Consider the following 18061-nt stretch of genomic DNA (forward strand, 5'->3'; position numbering starts at 1 on the left):
TTCTGTAAACTCTTGCAAGTCAAATAAGGAAAGGGCAATTACAGCAGGAAATGCAAATGACTCCCATACATTATGCAAATACCATCGCCCAGGGCTTTTATTGTTTTTCATCAAACCCAGGCCTCAGTGGAAGCAGGGTTAGCACTGGCTGCAACCCCTTACTCTTTCTCATGAAGATTAGAACTAGAATAAGGAACAGTAGGTGCCTGTCTGGGCTGCCATGCCTGAATAGAGATCCCTGGCATTTCTGTGCGAATAATTTAGAATAAGACTGGCATTAAGTAGTGAACTTGAGGAGGAGTGTTGGGTCCTGGAATTCACAAATAATAGGGAGCAGACCACAGAAGTCTATTGACCAGAGGCAACGTTATTAGAAACCACTCCTGGGAAGCGAAACACTTCTAACTAGCTAGGGCCATACAGCTATTCGGTTCTGTGACCCCGAAGACGAGCTACAAGCATCTTTTTATAGTCAAAGGTCATACACAGGGCAGCGGTATACAGCAGGATTTATGCCTCTCGGGAGTGCATTCCTAGAGCTAGGGTCTATGGTGTGTACTCTTAGGATAATGATTTCCAACCTCTGATTCAGGGTGTTAGTTCAAGATGTTTACATAGTCCGGGTCTGTCCTAACTGCTTTCCCCATATCTGGGGGATGTAGGGCAAGGGTCAGGTCGCTTGTTTTAAAGCCATTATCAGGCTATAGGCATACTAAGTGCTCTTCAGAAGTGTTTTGTAGTGTGTGGGGGAACCTCATCCAATCCGTTGAAGACCTAGAAAGGACAAAAGGCTGCCCTTCACCAGTGAGAAGTCACCAGCAGATGTCACGGCGTCTCTGTGACTCCAGCTCTTGGTTGGCCTGCTGTGACCCTTGTGTACCCAAGTATGGCACTGTTTCTTTAGAGTCTAGAGAATCCTAACACCTGGAGTTACTAAATCTTCAGTATCAGCTTTAAAAACTGCTCACCATACAGCATTTTGCTCCTGCCATCAGGTTACGGGGTCTCTCACACAGTGTGGATGGGGAGGGGCTGATTCTGCTAGAGAAAGATCAATATTTCAAATCCATGCAGCATCTCCGGCCAGAAAGTGTGAGGTCTCAAGCCTGGGGGGAATGGCTGAGGTGTCTATTGAGCATATCAAAGCAAACCTGGCCTCCAGATTCTTCCGGTCCCCCTCAGTCCCTACCGGTCACAGGTACGGCTGACATCCCCTGCCCTCTAGACGGAACTTCTCCAGCCCTGGGGCTGGGCTGCCCTTCCCGATATAATGTAACCATTTTTGTTACAGATCCCTTTTGGTCTACCCTTGACCTTGGTCAGTGTGTGAGAGCCTAAGTTACATTTTAAGTTTTAATTGCTATGCCTTAGAGATCCATGAAACAAAAATGCCTCTGATCTACAAGCCCCTTGCCCAAGGACAGATGGTTCCTGAAATGTTGGAGGCTGTTTATGGGCATGTTTTCACTCCCCTAAACAAGTTTGTTCAATTCAACTACACCAGAAGTGCTTGACTGCATGTAGGTGTTAATCCTGAAATTCACCAGAAAAAAAACAAAACAGTTCAACTATTTAAGCAAACTTTCATTAAATTTTTAAATACTGAGCGAGATGGGATTTTGCAGGTAAGCAGCCAGCCCTGAGGCATGTGCTGGCCAGGCTTATATGGACAAAACTTCTATACTTCCCCATGAGGCTTTGTTGTTAATTTCCAAGAACTACAACTCCAAGAATCCCAGAAAGTTACCAGGTCCTTGGGCAGGTGTTAGCTTTCAAAGAACTACAACTCCCAGAATCCCAGAAAGTTACCTGATCCTTGGGTCTGACAGTAGGTGAAAGATGTTTAAGCAGGAAATACATAAGGGTGTGCTCTTGCCTCTAATTGGGTGTGGGGTATGCAGGCAGGAAGTGCATCAGGATATATGCTTGCCCCTGATTATACCTGATGGTAGCCCTGTGGTTTTCCAAACATTTCTTGCGAAGCCTGAAATGGACCTATCCGGAGTCCATCAACATGCCCAGTAGTTAGGTAAAGCTTGCTTCAAATTTGGCTTTAAATTGTGTTAGTGGTCTTATTCTCCATTGGTGGGATTAACAGTACCGAGAGATAGCCAGGGTGACAAATCACTGCTGGTATTTAATAGGTTTTATGTCCCACGATAGTAAGTTTCTTCACCGACACAGCCAGATGAAGCTGAATTTGTAAAAGTATAACCACAGATATATTGAGCAAAACAACTCTTTGACAGGTTCTTTGGTCTCAGAAATCAAGGCCAGAGAAGTCACACCCAAACTAGGGCAGGGAGATTTTACAGATTGTAAGTGAGGGGTGATGACGTGTCTGCCACAAGCTGGGTTTGTGCCCAAGTTTGGTGAAAAGCTGAACATTTATGCAGGGACTTGGGCGGCTGGTGGCATCAGGGGAGGAAGTGCAGTAACTACCAGGAAATACAGAACTGGGCTTTTTGGCACCTTTCCTTTCAGAGACTCTCTGAGTGGGCAGGCTTGAGAGAGAGAGAGAGAGAGAGAGAGAGAGAGAGAGAGAGAGAGAGAGAGAGAGAGAGATGAGCCGGGCTTCCAGGACCATGCAAGGGTGAGCTGGAGCCTCCAGTCGAGCAGTATTGGCTGCTGTAAGCTCCTGTATTCGGTGAGAAGAGTCACAGCAGACAAAGGAGCAGATATGTAAGTCCCAGATGCATCAAAGGGAAATTTTCGGACATTTGAGATCAGCTGAAGAGGCACAGTTCACACAGGTGGACCAGCTGAGGAGTGACGGACGGGAGGAAGAAATGCTGTGTGTTTCCCTCCTATACCCCACCAAGATCTGAAAAAGGGGAGAGGCAGTAGTAAAAAGAGAACTGCGTGAGAGAAGGAAGGGGCCGACTAGAGAGGGGGAGAAGAGAGCTTCATATGAGCCAAGTGCATTACATACAGGTTTGGGAATGACACAGGGAAGCCGACTCCTTTGTACAACACGCTTACGAGAATAAAGCTGCAGCTGGCAAGAGGGATCAAGGGTCCTAGACGACCTGGGTCAGTTCCCAGCACCCACATGGCAGCTCAGGAGACCACATCCAGGTCCAGAGGATCTGATGCCCTCTTTCTGGTCTCCATGGGCACCTGGCACACTGGCGGTGCACAGACATGCCTGCAGGCAAGGCAGCCTTACACATAAAGTAAAAATGTTGGCTTAAGAAGAGAGGAAAGGGGGCTGGAGAGATGGTGCAGTGGTTAAGAGCACTGACTGCTGTTCCAGAGGACCCAGGTTCAATTCCCAGCAGCTATCAACTGTCTATAACTCCAAGATCTTGGCACCCTCACACAGACATACATTAGATAAAACACCAACGAAAATAAAAATAAGTAATTTTAAAAAAAAGAAGAGAGGAATGACGGAAAGAAAGCTGACAATGATGGTTTATCTCTATATAACCTCACACCCGGGGCCACTGAAGTGTTGTGAACTTGAAACTAGCCCGGGGTCCACAAAGAAAAAGTCTGTCTCGAAACATACAGAGAAACACACACACACACACACACACACACACACACACACACACACAGAGAGAGAGAGAGAGAGAGAGAGAGAGAGAGAGAGAGAGAGAGAGAGAGAGAGAGAGAGAGAGAGACTTGTGTCCTCCATAACTATCTCTGTGGGTGAGGGACAGTCCTTGGGAGAAGTATGGCAGGGCAGATAGGGACTTCCTGAGATGAGAGACTGCTAAGAACACATTTGAAAAGTCAGCCAGTCTCTGCCCCACTTAACAACGGGGACACATTATGAGAAACCCAATAAAGATGCAGCTACCAGCTTGATGGTACAAGCTTGCAATCCCAGCACCTGGGAGGCAGACCCAGGATGGTGATGGGCTTGGCACCAGCTCAGAATATATAGCAAGATCCTGGCTCAAAACAATTAAGGGGCTGGTGGGATGGCTGTCAGCAGATGAAGGTGCTCGCATCAGACCTCGGTTGGCCTTTGGGTCCAATCCCCAGGAACCCACATGGTGAGGGAGAAAGTCCACTCCCACCAGCATGCGCCTCCATGTACGCACCCACACAACCTCCACCAAAATAGATAAGTAAACAGATGCAACTTAGATAATTAAGATGCACAAGGGTTGGGCCATGAACACACTCTTTTAAATATTTTCACATGCATAGGTGTGGGCACACACAAACAAGTATATGAAAGTACACAACACATTCTACACACACACACACACACAAACAAGTATATGAAAGTACACAACACATTCTACACACACACACACACACAAACAAGTATATGAAAGTACACAACACATTCTACACACACACACACACACAAACAAGTATATGAAAGTACACAACACATTCTCCCTACACACACACACACACACATGCACACACACACACGCACACACACGCACACGCACACACACGCACACACATGCACACACGCACACACGCACACACACGCACACACACGCACACACGCACACACACGCACACACGCTTACTGCTGCTGGACTTGCATTCGAGAATACTCATCTGCTCTAAGGTCATGGTTTTGACTTATGACTTGACATTCCAGTTCTATCAAGTTATAGAATTTCTCCTTCACCCTGTAATGTCCCAGGGGCATCTTCCTCATCCATATCTCCATTTAAGCTACTCCCAGCTCATAGCAACCACTGGCCTGCTTTCTGTCAGTGGATACCCTGTGAAGGCAAAGGATAACTAGTTGAAATAAAGGCAAGTGGAGTCCTCCTCAGAGCTCATGAGCAGAGAGAGGAGGCCACAGGGAGCAGGGTCCCTCGCAGCACAGTGGGGGCGAGGAGAGCTGTGCTCTGGTTAACTTGCAAAGAAGAAGCAAGAATTTTTTTCTTTGCTTATTTTTGCTGTGCTGAGGATCAAATTTAGGGTCTTGTACTTGCTAGGCAAGCGATCCCCTGCAAGGCTACATTCCTAGCCTTTTAATTTTATTTGGAGACAGGGCCTTGCTCTGTAGCCCAGGCTAGCCTTGAACTTTGGATCCTGACAGGCATACTCCTCTGCAGGGAATCGTTTTGATAAAGGCTTCTCAAGAAGACCTTCTCAGACAGTGGCTCTCAATATGTGGGTCATGGACCCTTTGTGGGTGGGGCGGAATGACCCCCCTTTCATGAGTGTTGTGTATCAGATGTCCTGCATATCAGTTATTCACATTGTGGTTCACGACAGCAGCAAAATTACAGTTGTGGAGTAGCAATGAAATAAGTTTATGGTTGTGGGTCACACAACATGGGACACTGTATTAAAGGGTCGCAGCCTTGGGGAGGTTGGAAACCACTGTCTGGTGTAGAAAAGATGGCTGTGGGATCTAAGCAGGGAGACTCTCCAGCAAACACCGGAAACGCTGGAGGCATCTGGGAATGGAAGCAGCAAAGCCCTCCCCTCCCAAGCTTGTAAATCATCAGTCAGGCTTTGGAGCTCACACATCTGCATCTGCCCACACCCTGTGTTGCTCACTCTTGGCCAAGGTGTCTAGGCAGAGGAGTGAGCTTGTTTCCACAGAACGCCCACTGCTCGTGGCTCTTGCCTGGCCTGGCTTGTTTAATCCTAGCTCGTTTCCAGGGCATCAGCAATCCCACAATGCATGGGGTAATTTTTCATTTTGTTTATTTTAAGATTACCAGGAGCTCATGTCTGTATTCAGGTGCCTGGTTTAAGTAAGGTAGAGAGAGTTTGAGGCCAGCCTGGGCTACAAAGATTCCATCTTAGAAAAAACAAAAAAGTGGCGGCATGGGGGTGGCGCTCGCCTTTAATCCCAGCACTCAAGGGGCAGAGGCAGGTGGATCTCTGTGAGTTCGAGACCAGCCTGGTCTACAGAGTGAGTTCCAGGACAGCCAATAGAAAAACCCTGTCTCCAAAACCCAAACAAGCAAACAAACAAACAAACAAACAACAACAAAAACCAATAGTGAGGCTGGGTGTGGTGTGTAGTGGTACAGGAGACAGAGACAGACCAGCCTGGTCTGCACAGTGAGTTCTAGGTCAGCCAGGACTACATAGTGAGATCCTGTCTCAAAAACAAAACAAGGGCTAGAGCGCTGGCTCTGCTTCCCAGCATCCACACAGTGGCTCACAGACATCTCTAACTCCAGTTCCAGCAAATCCAGTGCCTTCTGCTAACCCCAGAGGGTAACACACACACACACACACACACACACACACACACACACACACACACACTCAGTACACAGACATACATCTAGACAAAACACTTCAGCACAAAAATAATATATTGTTTTAAATGTCAAAACTGGGGCTGATCGTTGGTGGCTCACACCTTTAATCCCAGCACTCGGGAGACAGAGGCAGGCGGATCTCTGTGAGTTCGAGGCCAGCGTGGTCTACAAAGTAAGTTCCAGGACAGCCTCTAAAGCCACAGAGAAACCCTGTCTCGAAAAACCAAAACAAAACCTAAATGTCAAAGCAGCAGTGAGCCCATGCTTAAGACCTGAGTCACGTGGCCTACATCCTCTCCCAGAAGTCAGCATAAAGTTTTCTAGGAATGTCACAAACAAGACTGAGCCTTGTTCATAGAAAACAGCCATTACCTTCTTGCGCAACCCCTGTGACCTGAGCTTTTACACCGCGCTGAAATCCACCCAGTTCAAGTCAGGAATTTCATCCAAGGTCCTCTGCCACTTCTTGAGGGTTTTGCTCTTGTTTTTGTTGTGAGATGAGGTTTCTGGTACTCAGGCTGGCAGCTGAGGATGACCCTGGGCGTCTGAGCTTCTGTCACCTCTCCCCTACTGCTGAGGTCACAGATATGGACACAACCATATCTGGGTGCATGTGGGGCCGGGGTGTACATCCCCAGCCCTAAATAGAAAAGAAAAAACTTAAAAAGATAACATTGTCATTAGTTTTATTCCTCCAGCCCGACCCTCTGCAGGCGCCTGGGCATTTTGTACAGACCCATTCCTTCATTGTGAATGAGTGTTCTTTCCCTCTAACACCTAAACTACCCGGGGAAACCAAGAAGACATAGAGACATCATTTTCTTTTGCTAGAGCGGAATTTATTTGGATAATTTTTCTCTTTGCTGCCATTGTTCATTAAGTATCGCAGAAGATCTGGATTTACGGAGCTGTGAGAACGCTCTGGAAAACCTTCCCAAGGCCAGGCTGTTCCCTCCCCCGTGGAACCCGGTCTCCTCCACTCTGAAGAGCCAGGATCAGTGGCTTGTACCTCCCCACCTTCCCCACCCCCACCCCACCCCCTTCCAGGTTTCCAGCTCGGCTCCAGCCCTGGGCAGCCTCCCCTACCTCCCCACCCCACCCCCATGGCGTCCCACCCCCAGGGAGGCACTGAAGCCGGTGCCTCTGCCGCAGAGGCTCGGCTCTTTCTTCTAGAGAAATCTGTCACCATTACAACGTCCCAGAGTGGAACCCAGGGCGTATGAAAGGATGGGAGGGAGGGCGGTGTGGAGAGTCCAGAACATGTACACGCCCAGGGAAAGCCGAGAGACACTGTGTCCCCAGCCTGTCACAGGAGCCTCGTGTGTCCTGAGCTAGGGAATGAGGGCCCTGCGGACACACCTGCCTACTCCCTCCTGTCCCTGGAGATGCCGCCGCCAGCCAGCCAAGGCACTGGGCCAATGGTTCCACGCCCCTCTCCGGTCCACCCTTCGTTCTAGCTTGGACACTCCTTGGACGGCTCTTCTGCGTTCTTCACCTTCAGTTCCAAGCTGACTGCCTGAGTCCAAGGCACACAGCCTCTGGTCAGCCTCCCCAGGAGCTGCTGAAAGTCGACCTGGAACTTGGACGACGAGAAGTAGAAGACAAGGGGGTCGATGCAAGAGTTAAGGGTGCTGAGGAGGAGCACGTAGCTCCGCCAGGCCGGACTCTCACCCCGGACGTAGCCCACCACGTGGGACATATTGTAGGGGCCGAAGCAGACAAAGAAGATGAGCAGCGTGGCAGCCAGAAGCCCCATCACCCTCTTGCGCCTGCGCCGGCTGGCTCCTCGGCTGAGAATCCACACCAGGCGGCCGTAGCAGTAACTCGTGACACACAGGGGCACCATAAAGAGGACCACCGCCATCTCCAGTCGCACAGGCAGGAGCACGGCCAGCTGGTCCTCCCGGAACTCCAGGTAGCAGGTTCCATTGGTACCCTGGCTGGAGGTGGCATTTCCCCAGTATTCGGTGACGTAAACCACGCTGCAGTGGGCCGACGCCAGGAACCAGCAGATGCCGCTGACCAGACCAGCCTGGGCCAGCCGTGGCCGGGTCTTGTACCACAGCGGGTAGGCCACGCTCAGAAAGCGCTCGATGCTCACCGCCGTCAGGAAGAGCGAGGTGAGGTAGATGGTGGTGAAGAAAAGGAACCCCGAGAGGGGGCAGAGGATGAAGGGCAGGAGCCACCTCATGCCACACGCCGCCTCCACCATGCGAAACGGCAGGAACAGCAGCAGGAGCAGGTCCGAAAGGGTCAGGTTTAGCAAGAGTAAGTCCACGGCCACAGGGCGGCGGCGCAGCTTGCCCACGAAGACCACCAGGGCCATCACGTTGAGGGGGAGCCCCACGAGGAAGACCAGCAGGTACACGGAAAAGAAAAGCCAGTGATTGCCGGGAGAGAAGCTCTCCCCCATGGTCCCGGACGCTAGTGAGACAGAGGTGAATAGGGGGAGACAGTGCGGGGAGTTGGGGTGTCTTCTGTTCCCCTAGCAGGAGACTCTTGCCCATCTGGAAGTGTTGCCATCACTGTCTACCCCCACATACTCACCCCTGCAGGGTCAGCCTCCCTGCCTTCCTGCCTTTCCTGTCCCCCACCCAGCGCAGACATCACCCTCCATGTGTGCCCCCCGGCCCCACACTCACCAGCTTATTGGGAAACCTGAGCTCCGCTGCCCAGCACCTCCCTGGCTCCTCCAGGACTAGGGCGGTGAGCTCGTTGTCCAGCAGAAATGATAAAGACTTGGTGGTGCCTATGACGTCACTCGTTGCAGGACAACCGCACAAAAGATGCTTTGAGCTCTGCTATCTGGGCTGTGTCCGTATGCAAAAAGGAAAAAAAAAAAAAAAGGAGAAGAACACATCCCGAGGCTGAGTGTCTCTCTGCACATAATCTCCGCTGGGCCTTCCTTTCCTCTGCTTTGACTTCATCTCTTGGATTTCGGGATGCTTCTTCAGAACGGGCATGCATAGTGCTCATCGGAGTGGGAGACAGGATGCAGGGACCCAGGGCTGGGCTCTGCAGCCGGCACTGCTTCTTGCTACCTCTGTGGCTTGGGGCAAATGAGTACAACTGTGTGTCTCCCATTCTACAAAACAGAGGCAACAATACGACTTCACAGATTAAAGCAGGCACACAGGACCAGTTATGTAGCTCAGTGGTTGGAGCACTTAGACCGGGCTGTAGCTCAGCTGGTAGAGCACTTGCCTGTCTTGTGTGAAGCCCTGAGTTCGAGTCCCAGCACATAGAGCTGGGGTGGGTGGTGCATGCCTGGAATCCCAGCAGTTAGGAGGATCAGGAGGACCAGGAGTTCAAGGTCGTCATCAGCTACATCCAGTTTGAGGCCAATGTGGACTAAATGACGCCCTGCCTCAAATAAAACATAACATGCTAAACACAGAATAAAGCCCGTCCCCGCCATGGTGCTTGTGGTGCAGGCAAGGATCTGGGGTGATGGTGGTGGCGGAGGCTGTGAGGGTTGCAGTTGTCTCTTGGTGGGAGTAAAACCCACAACAGGCCCTCAGGACACCTAATGTCCTTTTTGTGCATGGCAGGGAAGTAGCTCCCAGGATCCCCATCCTTGTTAGGCTGGTGGGTGGGGGTGTCGCGTCTCACACCTGGCTCTGTTCATCCCCAGAGGTAGCACGCGTCTTCACTCAAGCATTTCTGGGTCAGAGCAGGAAACCCACCAGAATGGCTACGGCATGGCACCAGACAGAAGCAAGTGCTGGCAGAGATGGAGAGACCCCAAACCTTTGTTGATGGCTGAGGAGGCCCCGTGGGGTAGCCACTTTGGGAAGAAATTTGGTGCTTTAAGTTTTAAACTTAAACATGCATTTACACAATACCAGTAACTCCGTTGTGAGTGTTCGTTGGAGAGACAGGAACGTGGGCTTGTTCACAAAATGCTGGTTCACACATATCACCTTCGTCACGGCCCCAGCAGCCATGGCCCACCGTGAAAAATATCAGGCACAGACACAGGTAAGGCATCGGGGTAACAGGATAACTCACCACATGGATGACCCCTAGGACCTAGGCTAAGGAAAGCAAGTTAGGCATAGCAGGCTCTATTTCACAGGATACAATTCCATTTGCATTCAATGTCCAGAAGAGGCAAATGTTTTAAAACAGAAAGTAGGTTGATGATTGGGAGCGGAGGGAGAGGCGGGAGGAGACGTTAGAGATGCTTTGTAAATGAGCGGCAGGGATCTCTCTGGGGTGCTGAAAACAGGGTACCGCCCTGTGCATTTTACTTTTGAAAACTGGCTTGTTTGCTTAGCATGTGTGAATTTCCCCACCTGTAAATTATATCTTGGTTAAGTTGTTAACCGTGCTACTGCGAGCCAAGCAGTTTTTATTGCTTCCGGGCTTGCGTTTAGTGTTTAGTGAGAGACTAAATAAAGACATCAACACTGAAAAGAAAGCCCCATCTCCTGGGGTGGGGGGTGGGGGGTGGGGGGGTGCATGATCAAGACATCTGGCTGGGCGAGGGGGGTGAGCCTGATGGAGGAAGCCGGAGTGGATCAGATAGAGCAAGCCCCATGGGCCGGGGTAAGGGAGCAGACTGGCCCCTGAGTGGAAGGAAGCCCAGGTGACCCGGGCAGTGGGCCCCACCCCCAACAGGTGCTCTAGGACAGTGGGAACAGAGGTTCTAAACACTTTGGGGGCGGGAGGAGAGGTTTAAGGTAGGGGGCGGGGTGAGGAATGCTGGGAGGAGCCACGGGTACTGAGGGATGCTGGGAGAACTGGTAGCATCCACTTTGATATATTTACCAAATAAGTAATACCAAATTTTCTTTGGCCAAGAGATCAGGAGTTGGCAAATGTTTGCTGAGCACCTGCTATGGGCTGGTCTCTCTTCTAAGTGTGGTGGATCTACTGTTCAAAAACCCTTATGCTCAAACACATTTAAGGCTACAAGGAGATAGTTTCCTCTTTTTTTTTTTTTTGTGATATGGGGGTCTCACTATATAGCCCTAGCTGTCCTGGAGCTCACCTTGTAAGCCAGGCTGGCTTTGAACATCCAGAGACCCACTTGCCCAAAGAGATGACTTGTATGAACCAGTCCAAGCCCTCTGGGCACTATGCTATCTGTCACTCTTTGGAGGCTTTGCTGTCACGAGAAGAATAAGCTTGACTCTGACACCTGGCCTCATCGGAGGTGCATAAGTGCCTGTCTCCTTCACGGCCACCCTCCTCTGCCCTCCCTCTCGCGGGCTGGGTGTGGCTCCTCTTCTCCGAATGAACCACCAATGCAGCTGACGCCACAAGCTTTCCTTGCACCACAGAGATGCTGGAGGAGCCTGTCTGTTGTCTGCTCCAATCAGAACAGAGGCTGCCCATGGCTGGCCCAGCAAACAGGCCACAGAGTCTTATTGGTGTTGGCTCCCTCTGCTGGGCGCTGTGTCTGACGCAAACCTGCCCGTCCAAAACAGCAGGCACCTGGCTGAATCCACAGGCTGTGTGAGCTGGGCGACCGTAGCCTGTGCCAACAGCCTTAGCTTCTCTGTTGACTGAGGCAGGGGAAGTCGCTTGAGGCCACAAGTTCAAGACCAACCTGGCTACTACCACGCCTAAACTCTGTTAAAACAGAAGGGGGGTGGTAGCTGGGGACATAGCTCAGCCGTAGAGCATTTGCCTAGCAAGGTGCAAGGCTGTGGGTTCTAACTTCAGTAATACACACGTGCGCACGCACACACGCACGCACACACACACACACTACTCTACTCGGGCTACTCTACTCGGGATGACTCCATGAGAATGAAAGGAGACAGCTGGCTTGAGGAGACACCCCCCACGGTTAGAAGCTGCCTCTGCTGCCTGCCTTGAGCCCCAGCATCTCTCGGGCTTGCTTTCTGCCGTCAACTCGAATGTGCTGCCCTCTAGTGGGCTCGAAGGGGTACGGCAGCGTCATGATGCCGTTTTCCTTTCTTCGGAAATGAAAACTGTTCTTTTCCCTCAGAAATTATTTCAGGGAAACGCTCCCAAATTGGGTCACTGTGGTGGTGTTTCCCCTGATCAGACGCAAAGCCTCTTCCTCATCCATCCTCAGGAGTGCAGGGCTGCGCACAGCCTACGGCAGGCGGGTGGTTAGGACATAAGGGTCAGAAGCTTAGGAGGCAAGCTGAGATGTATCAGGCAGGTGTACTGTCCCCCGTCCCCCAGCTCTTGAGCTCCAGTCTCTTTTGTACAAGGACACCGTCCTCTCCAGGTGTGGCCCTTCCTGTGAGTGGTTTCTGTGATGCCTTTGGGCCACGATTGTGGCGGAGCAGCCCTCTTGGGGGCCCGGCAGAGTCATCCAAATCCGCTCAACCGCCCTTTGCCCCCAGAGGCGCCTGCTACTTCTGAATTGTTCCTCCTTGAGTCCTTGTCGTACATACTGTCCCTCGGCCAGGACTTGCTCCCAAGTAACCGGTGACCAGCGGGTTGAGTACCACACTCCAGGACCCTGTGATGAGCCCCAGCTTCCTCCAGGAGCCTCCCAGGTCCGGGTTTACGAAACTCGCCACATTGGAGGCATTGTAGGGCCCCAAGCAGAGCAGGAGTGTGAGAAAGGCCCCTCCGGCCGCCCAGGCTGCCCTGAGCTTCCGTTTGTGGCTCAGGCCCGAGTGGGCCAGAGCCCGCAGGCAGCCCACGTAGCAGAAGGCGGTGATGACCAGGGGCACGAAGAAGAGCAGGATGGAGAAACTGAGGCGGGCAGGCCGGGCAGAGTTGGGATCCCAGGCTTCCAGGCACACCGGGGAACCATTCACCGGTGTGTTGATTCCCAGGGAGCTGCTGGTGGTGTTCAGCCAGCCTCCGGGAGCCTCCAAGCCGAGGACCAGCCCCATGTGGCAGAGGACAAGGGCCCATATAGCCACACACACGCCCCAGGAGTAGCGGGGCCGCCGAACGGCTTGGTACCCGAAGGGGAAGGCAGCCCCCAGGTAGCGGCCAGCACTGAGAGCCGCCAGGAAGCCTCCGCCCGCATAGAGTGGGGCGAAGTGCACCAAGACAAAGACAGGGCACAAGGGGAGCGGCAGGGGCCAGGCCCCAGAAGCCAGGGCCTCCACGGCCTTCACGGGTAGCGTGATGGCCAGGAGCAGGTCAGAGCAGGCCAGGTGGAGTGTATAGACCAGGTTGGGGGTGAGCCGCAGCCTTGCACGGGCCACGGCGCCTCGGATGGCCAACAGGTTCAGCGGGAAGCCCAGCGCGAAGGCAGACACATAGAGGGCGAAGAAGAGTTGGGGAGACAGGGCCATGGGGCTGGGCGGGTGTTGGCTGCTACAGTACTGGCACGTCAGCGGAGGGGGAAACGGTGCTTGAACCCCATGCCAGCGTCCCAACTGCCCAGAGCACCAGGAGGCAGTCCTAGCGCCACTGAGGACGCATGCTGCGGAGGCTCACAGGAGGAGATGGTGGCTGGAGAGCCACAGAGCCGGGAGCAGTCCTCGCAGTCCCCAGCTGTCCCCTCCACAGTACCGCCTCTTAGGGTGAAGATAACAAGTCGGCGTAACAGGAAAAGATAGAAGGTTCCAGAGCCGAGGCGGGCCTCTGCTCCCGTAGACTCCTAGGGGGGGAGGGGACAGAGGGAGGTCAGAGCCAGGCTGCATGTATGTCAGAGACCCCGTAGTTCACTCCCTGTCCCTTACTCCACGACCAGAGCTGCCCTATGCCCTCAATAGGAAAAAACCTTCACTAGAGAAATCAGGGCCTAGGAGAAGGCTCAGCAGTTAAGAGCGCACGCGGCTTTCACGAGACCCAAGGAGGGAATGGTCACCCATCATCTGTCCCCTCACAGCCATCTATAGCCCCAGTTACAGCCACTGCTTTGGCTTCTGTACACACTCACAGATTTCTAAAAAGAGAAGAACCAGGCGTGGCGACACACACGTCTTCAATCCCAGCAGAAGCAGGAAGATCTCTATGAGTTTGAGGCTAGCCTGGTCTACACATGGAGTTCCAGGACAGCCAGAGATACATAGTGAGGCACTGTTTCAGAGACAGAGAGAGCTAGAAACACACACACACACACACACACACACACACACACACACACAGAGAGAGAGACAGAGACACAGAGAGAGAGAGAGACAGAGAGAGAGAGAAAGAGAGACAGAGGCAGAGACAGAGAGATCAGTGTCTGTTGGACACTAGCTATATCAGACAGGGAGAGGCAGGCAAAGGGGAGGAGGGGGATGGTAGGGGGATGGTAAGGGGATTGTCCCCAAGACCAATCAGTTCCCATCGGTATGTCACACCTCAGGAACATCCTGGTACAGGAACCCAGGGAGGACAGGAGCCTTCGAGAAACGGGACTCACCTCCTGGTACTGCTGGATGCCTCTGAGGCTCAGGAGTCCCCTCGCAGGGCTATTAGGTGATGCCCAGGATGGGCAGTGAGCTGGAAGAGGGAGAGGGGCGGGGTGGCCATTAGCGGGAGGTTCTAGCAGCCTGGATGAGCAGCTGATGGAGCGTTCTGTGCCGGTCCGCAGGAGGCGAGGGTGTGCAGAGGAAGGATAGGATAGCTTGGCTGAAGACCTTAAAGAGGCAGGGTTTATGGGCGCGGCATTGTGCCCTCCTGACTCGCTCACTGCCTGTTCAAACCCCACGGGAAGCTGGATCCACCCCAGTACTGGATGAGCTCACGGGAGGGCCCCTTGCTTTATCGACTCACTTCTAGGTAACAACAAAAGAGGCATTCTAAAGGTTTCAGTAGGCTCATGCTGCCATTCATAGATTGACAGTAAAAGAATCGCTCGGTGGCCTAAGCCTGGTGTTGCAACCTGTGATGCCAGCTGTTCTATAAGCTGATGTAGGAGGATCACAAGTTCAAGACCAACCTGGGCTGCAGAGTGAATGCAAATTCAGCCCGAGACACTGTCTCAGAATAAAAACTGATGAAAGGCTGGAGAAATGGCTCAGTGGTAGACCCCTGCCTAGAATCCCCCAGTGAGGGGCTGGGGTGTGGCTCAGTGGTAGAGCCCCTGCCTAGAATCCCCCAGTGAGGGGCTGGGAGTGTGGCTCAGTGGTTGAGTGTTTGCCTAGCTTACACAATACCCTGGTTTCTATCCCCAAACCCATAATTTACTCTATAGACCAGGCTGGCCTCGAACTCACAGAGATCCGCCTGCCTCTGCCTCCCGAGTGCTGGGATTAATGGTGTGCGCCACCAACACCCAGCCCATAATTTATCTTTAATTTCTGTTTTACCTACATACACACCTGGCTGTTCTGGTCTAAATCCTATGCGGCGATGTTTTTTCACTGAGGACCCATAATCTTCCCTAAGCAGTTTTCTTGGTGGCTGGGTCATTCAGCGTTCCTCCAGCTGTGTGACCCGGTGTCTGCTATCTCTGTTAAAGGTGGCCTCGTGAGTGCCAAGGTCTGTCTTGCCCAGTGCATGGGGCCCCAAGGTGCTCTGGTCCCAAGAGAATTGCTTATTCTAAGGTGGAAGGCTCTGGCGCTCTGGAGCCTAGGCCTCTGGGCTTCCTGGCCACCTGTTCTTCACGCCTCAGCAAGGCTGTTGACATCTACATCTTGTGGTCAATGGGTCATGAAGGAGCTTTATATTGGCAGCTGGACTTGGGGACAGGATAAGCAGGTACCTGATGGTTGCCAGGAAGCCGAATCCTGACCTCATCAGTTTCAGGGCTGCCTTCTGCTCCCTCGAGAAGACCTTGCCCTTGGAGGTCTTTGGAGACCCCAGACTTGATTGACAGCCTCATGAGACTGGTTCCTGCATTACAATTCTTGCACCCTAGCAAGGGGCTCTGCCAGATGTGGGTTTCTGTTTTATTGTTGTTGTTTTTATTTTGAGATGAGGCCTCAAGCAGCCCAGGCTGGTCTCAGACTTGCTGTGTGGTGGGGCATGACTTGAACTTCCTGTCCTACACTCTCTGCTCCTCCATGCTAAGACTACAGGCAGCAACACGGTGCCCCTCTTTATGCAGTGTTGGGTATAGAACCCGGGGATTCGTGCATACGAGGCAAGCACTCTACCCACTGAGCCAAGTTTCCACCCCCAGAATGGCAAATTTAAATTCACTAAATTCTTTTTTTTTTTTTTTGAGACAGGGTTTCTCTGTGGCTTTGGAGGCTGTCCTGGAACTAGCTCTTGTAGACCAGGCTGGCCTCGAACTCACAGACATCCACCTGCCTCTGCCTCCCGAGTGCTGGGATTAAAAGCGTGTGCCACCAACGCCCGGCGAATTCACTAAATTCTTGTCATATATATTGATTAGTTTATTAGTAGTTGAACATTGCTGGACTTCATTGTGGGCATAAAAATGCCTAAAACCTTGCTCTCATTTAAAGTGTTTTCTTTTATTTAAATGTAAAAAATGGGGGCACCCGGAGAAATGACTCTGAAAAGCATCAAACATTCCTAACTGCTGAGATACTCCAAATAGGTGTGTGTGTGTGTGTGTGTGTGTGCATGCGCGCGCATGTGAGCGTGTGTGTGTGTGTGTGTGTGTGTGTGTGAGTGTGTGTGCATGCGCGCGCATGTGAGCGCGCATGTAGCAGTCAGAGGACACCTTCTGGGGGAGTCATTTCTCTCCTTCCACCATGTGGGTCCTGGAGATCAAACTCAGGTCATCAGGTTCAGGGACAGGTGCCTGTGACCTCTGTGCCACCTCCTCAGCTCTGTTGAAATGGCATGCAAAGTCCCACTGGCCCCCAGAGAAGTTGATGGTGCTCACAGAAAATAAATTTGGGGACAAAGAGGGACTGCATGCCATGCTCTGGCACTGGGAAGGATGAGAAGGGAGGGAGGGAAGGAACGGAACCCTTCTGGGGACCTCTGGTGTGCCGGGAGTTGGGTGCTCCTGGCCTCGGTGGTTGGTTGAGCAGACAAACAGGCGGATGGAGTCCTGGGACCTTTGATCAGCAGAGCCGGCGTTGAACTGGGGAGGTCTGCGCTGTTTCTCTGGGTGGTGTTCCCTGTTGAGAACAGCTGTGAGGGCGAACCCACTTCCCCTTATTTCTTTGCTGTCGTCTTTGAGCCTGCATCTCATTATGTATCCCAGGCTGGCCTCCTATCTCCCTGTCTGTCTTCCCAGTTCTGGTATTACGGGATTGGACCACAACACCTAACTTTTTTCCCCCTCCTTATACTACTCTTCACGAAATGTAAAGATGGAATTTGGAGTTGAGGATTTGGGAGTTTTGCCTTCTGCACTTGGCTTTTTGTTTGAGGCAGGGGTTTCTCTGTGTAGCCCTGGCTGTCCTGGAACTCTCCCTCTGTAGACCAGGCTGGCCTTGAACTCATGGAGACCTGCCCGCCTCTGCCTCCCGAGTGCTGGGATTAAAGGCGTGCGCCACCAATGCCCGGCTTCACTTGGCTTCTTCGTCTTCTTTTTCGTTTGTTTGTCTGTTTGTTTTTTTGAGACAGGGTTTCTCTGTGTAGCCTTGGCTGTCCTAGAACTCACCCTGTAGACCAGGGCTAGCCTTGGCTTCTAAATGCTACTCTGTTGAATTGAGACTGACCTTCACCTCCTTGAGCCACATATGTAGCAGAGAATGACAGACATCTCCATCTTGGAGAAACTGAGGCTCAGTTACATTGGAAAACTTTGAAGAGCACTCAGCTAGTTAAGAATCAAGATACCGTGGGACTCACAGCCATGGGGACGGGGGCTGTCTCCGACTCCGTTACCTGCTTTTGGGAGCCTTTTCCTCATATTGGGTTGCACTGTCTAGCCTTGATCTGAGGGGAGGTGCCTAGTCTTACTGCAGCTTCATACGCCATGTTTGGTTGATATCTCTGGGAGCCTTGCCCTTTCATAGAGAGAAAAATGTGAGGGGTAGGTGAGGGAGCCAGAGGGGAGGTGGGGGGTAAGGGACTGGGAGAAGAGGAGGGAGGGGAAA

The 18061-nt window shown here is 52.2% G+C and overlaps 2 protein-coding genes across 2 annotated transcripts; both read right to left on the bottom strand.

Annotated features, from left to right (window-relative positions):
- Positions 1–7328: 7328 nt before the first annotated feature.
- On the bottom strand, positions 7329–9381 carry Ffar3 (free fatty acid receptor 3). The gene is made up of 2 exons (XM_005081797.3): positions 8855–9381; positions 7329–8636 (listed from the first exon to the last, which is right to left on the bottom strand). The coding sequence occupies exon 2, from the start codon at positions 8623–8625 to the stop codon at positions 7666–7668; it is 960 nt and encodes a 319-aa protein (XP_005081854.1). The 5' UTR covers positions 8626–8636; positions 8855–9381; the 3' UTR covers positions 7329–7665.
- A 3169-nt stretch (positions 9382–12550) lies between these two features.
- Positions 12551–13453, bottom strand: Ffar1 (free fatty acid receptor 1). Its single transcript, NM_001281538.1, has one exon. It carries the CDS (start codon positions 13451–13453, stop codon positions 12551–12553), a length of 903 nt encoding a protein of 300 aa, NP_001268467.1.
- Between the last annotated feature and the right edge of the window lie 4608 nt (positions 13454–18061).

Source organism: Mesocricetus auratus, unplaced genomic scaffold (genome assembly GCF_017639785.1).
Source record: "Mesocricetus auratus isolate SY011 unplaced genomic scaffold, BCM_Maur_2.0 Super-Scaffold_100046, whole genome shotgun sequence".
In the NCBI taxonomy this organism is placed as follows: domain Eukaryota; kingdom Metazoa; phylum Chordata; class Mammalia; order Rodentia; family Cricetidae; genus Mesocricetus; species Mesocricetus auratus.

Excerpts from the sequence above, each read along its gene's own strand:
- Ffar3 (XM_005081797.3), bottom strand. The coding sequence starts at position 8,625 with ATGGGGGAGAGCTTCTCTCCCGGCAATCACTGGCTTTTCTTTTCCGTG.
- Ffar1 (NM_001281538.1), bottom strand. The coding sequence starts at position 13,453 with ATGGCCCTGTCTCCCCAACTCTTCTTCGCCCTCTATGTGTCTGCCTTC.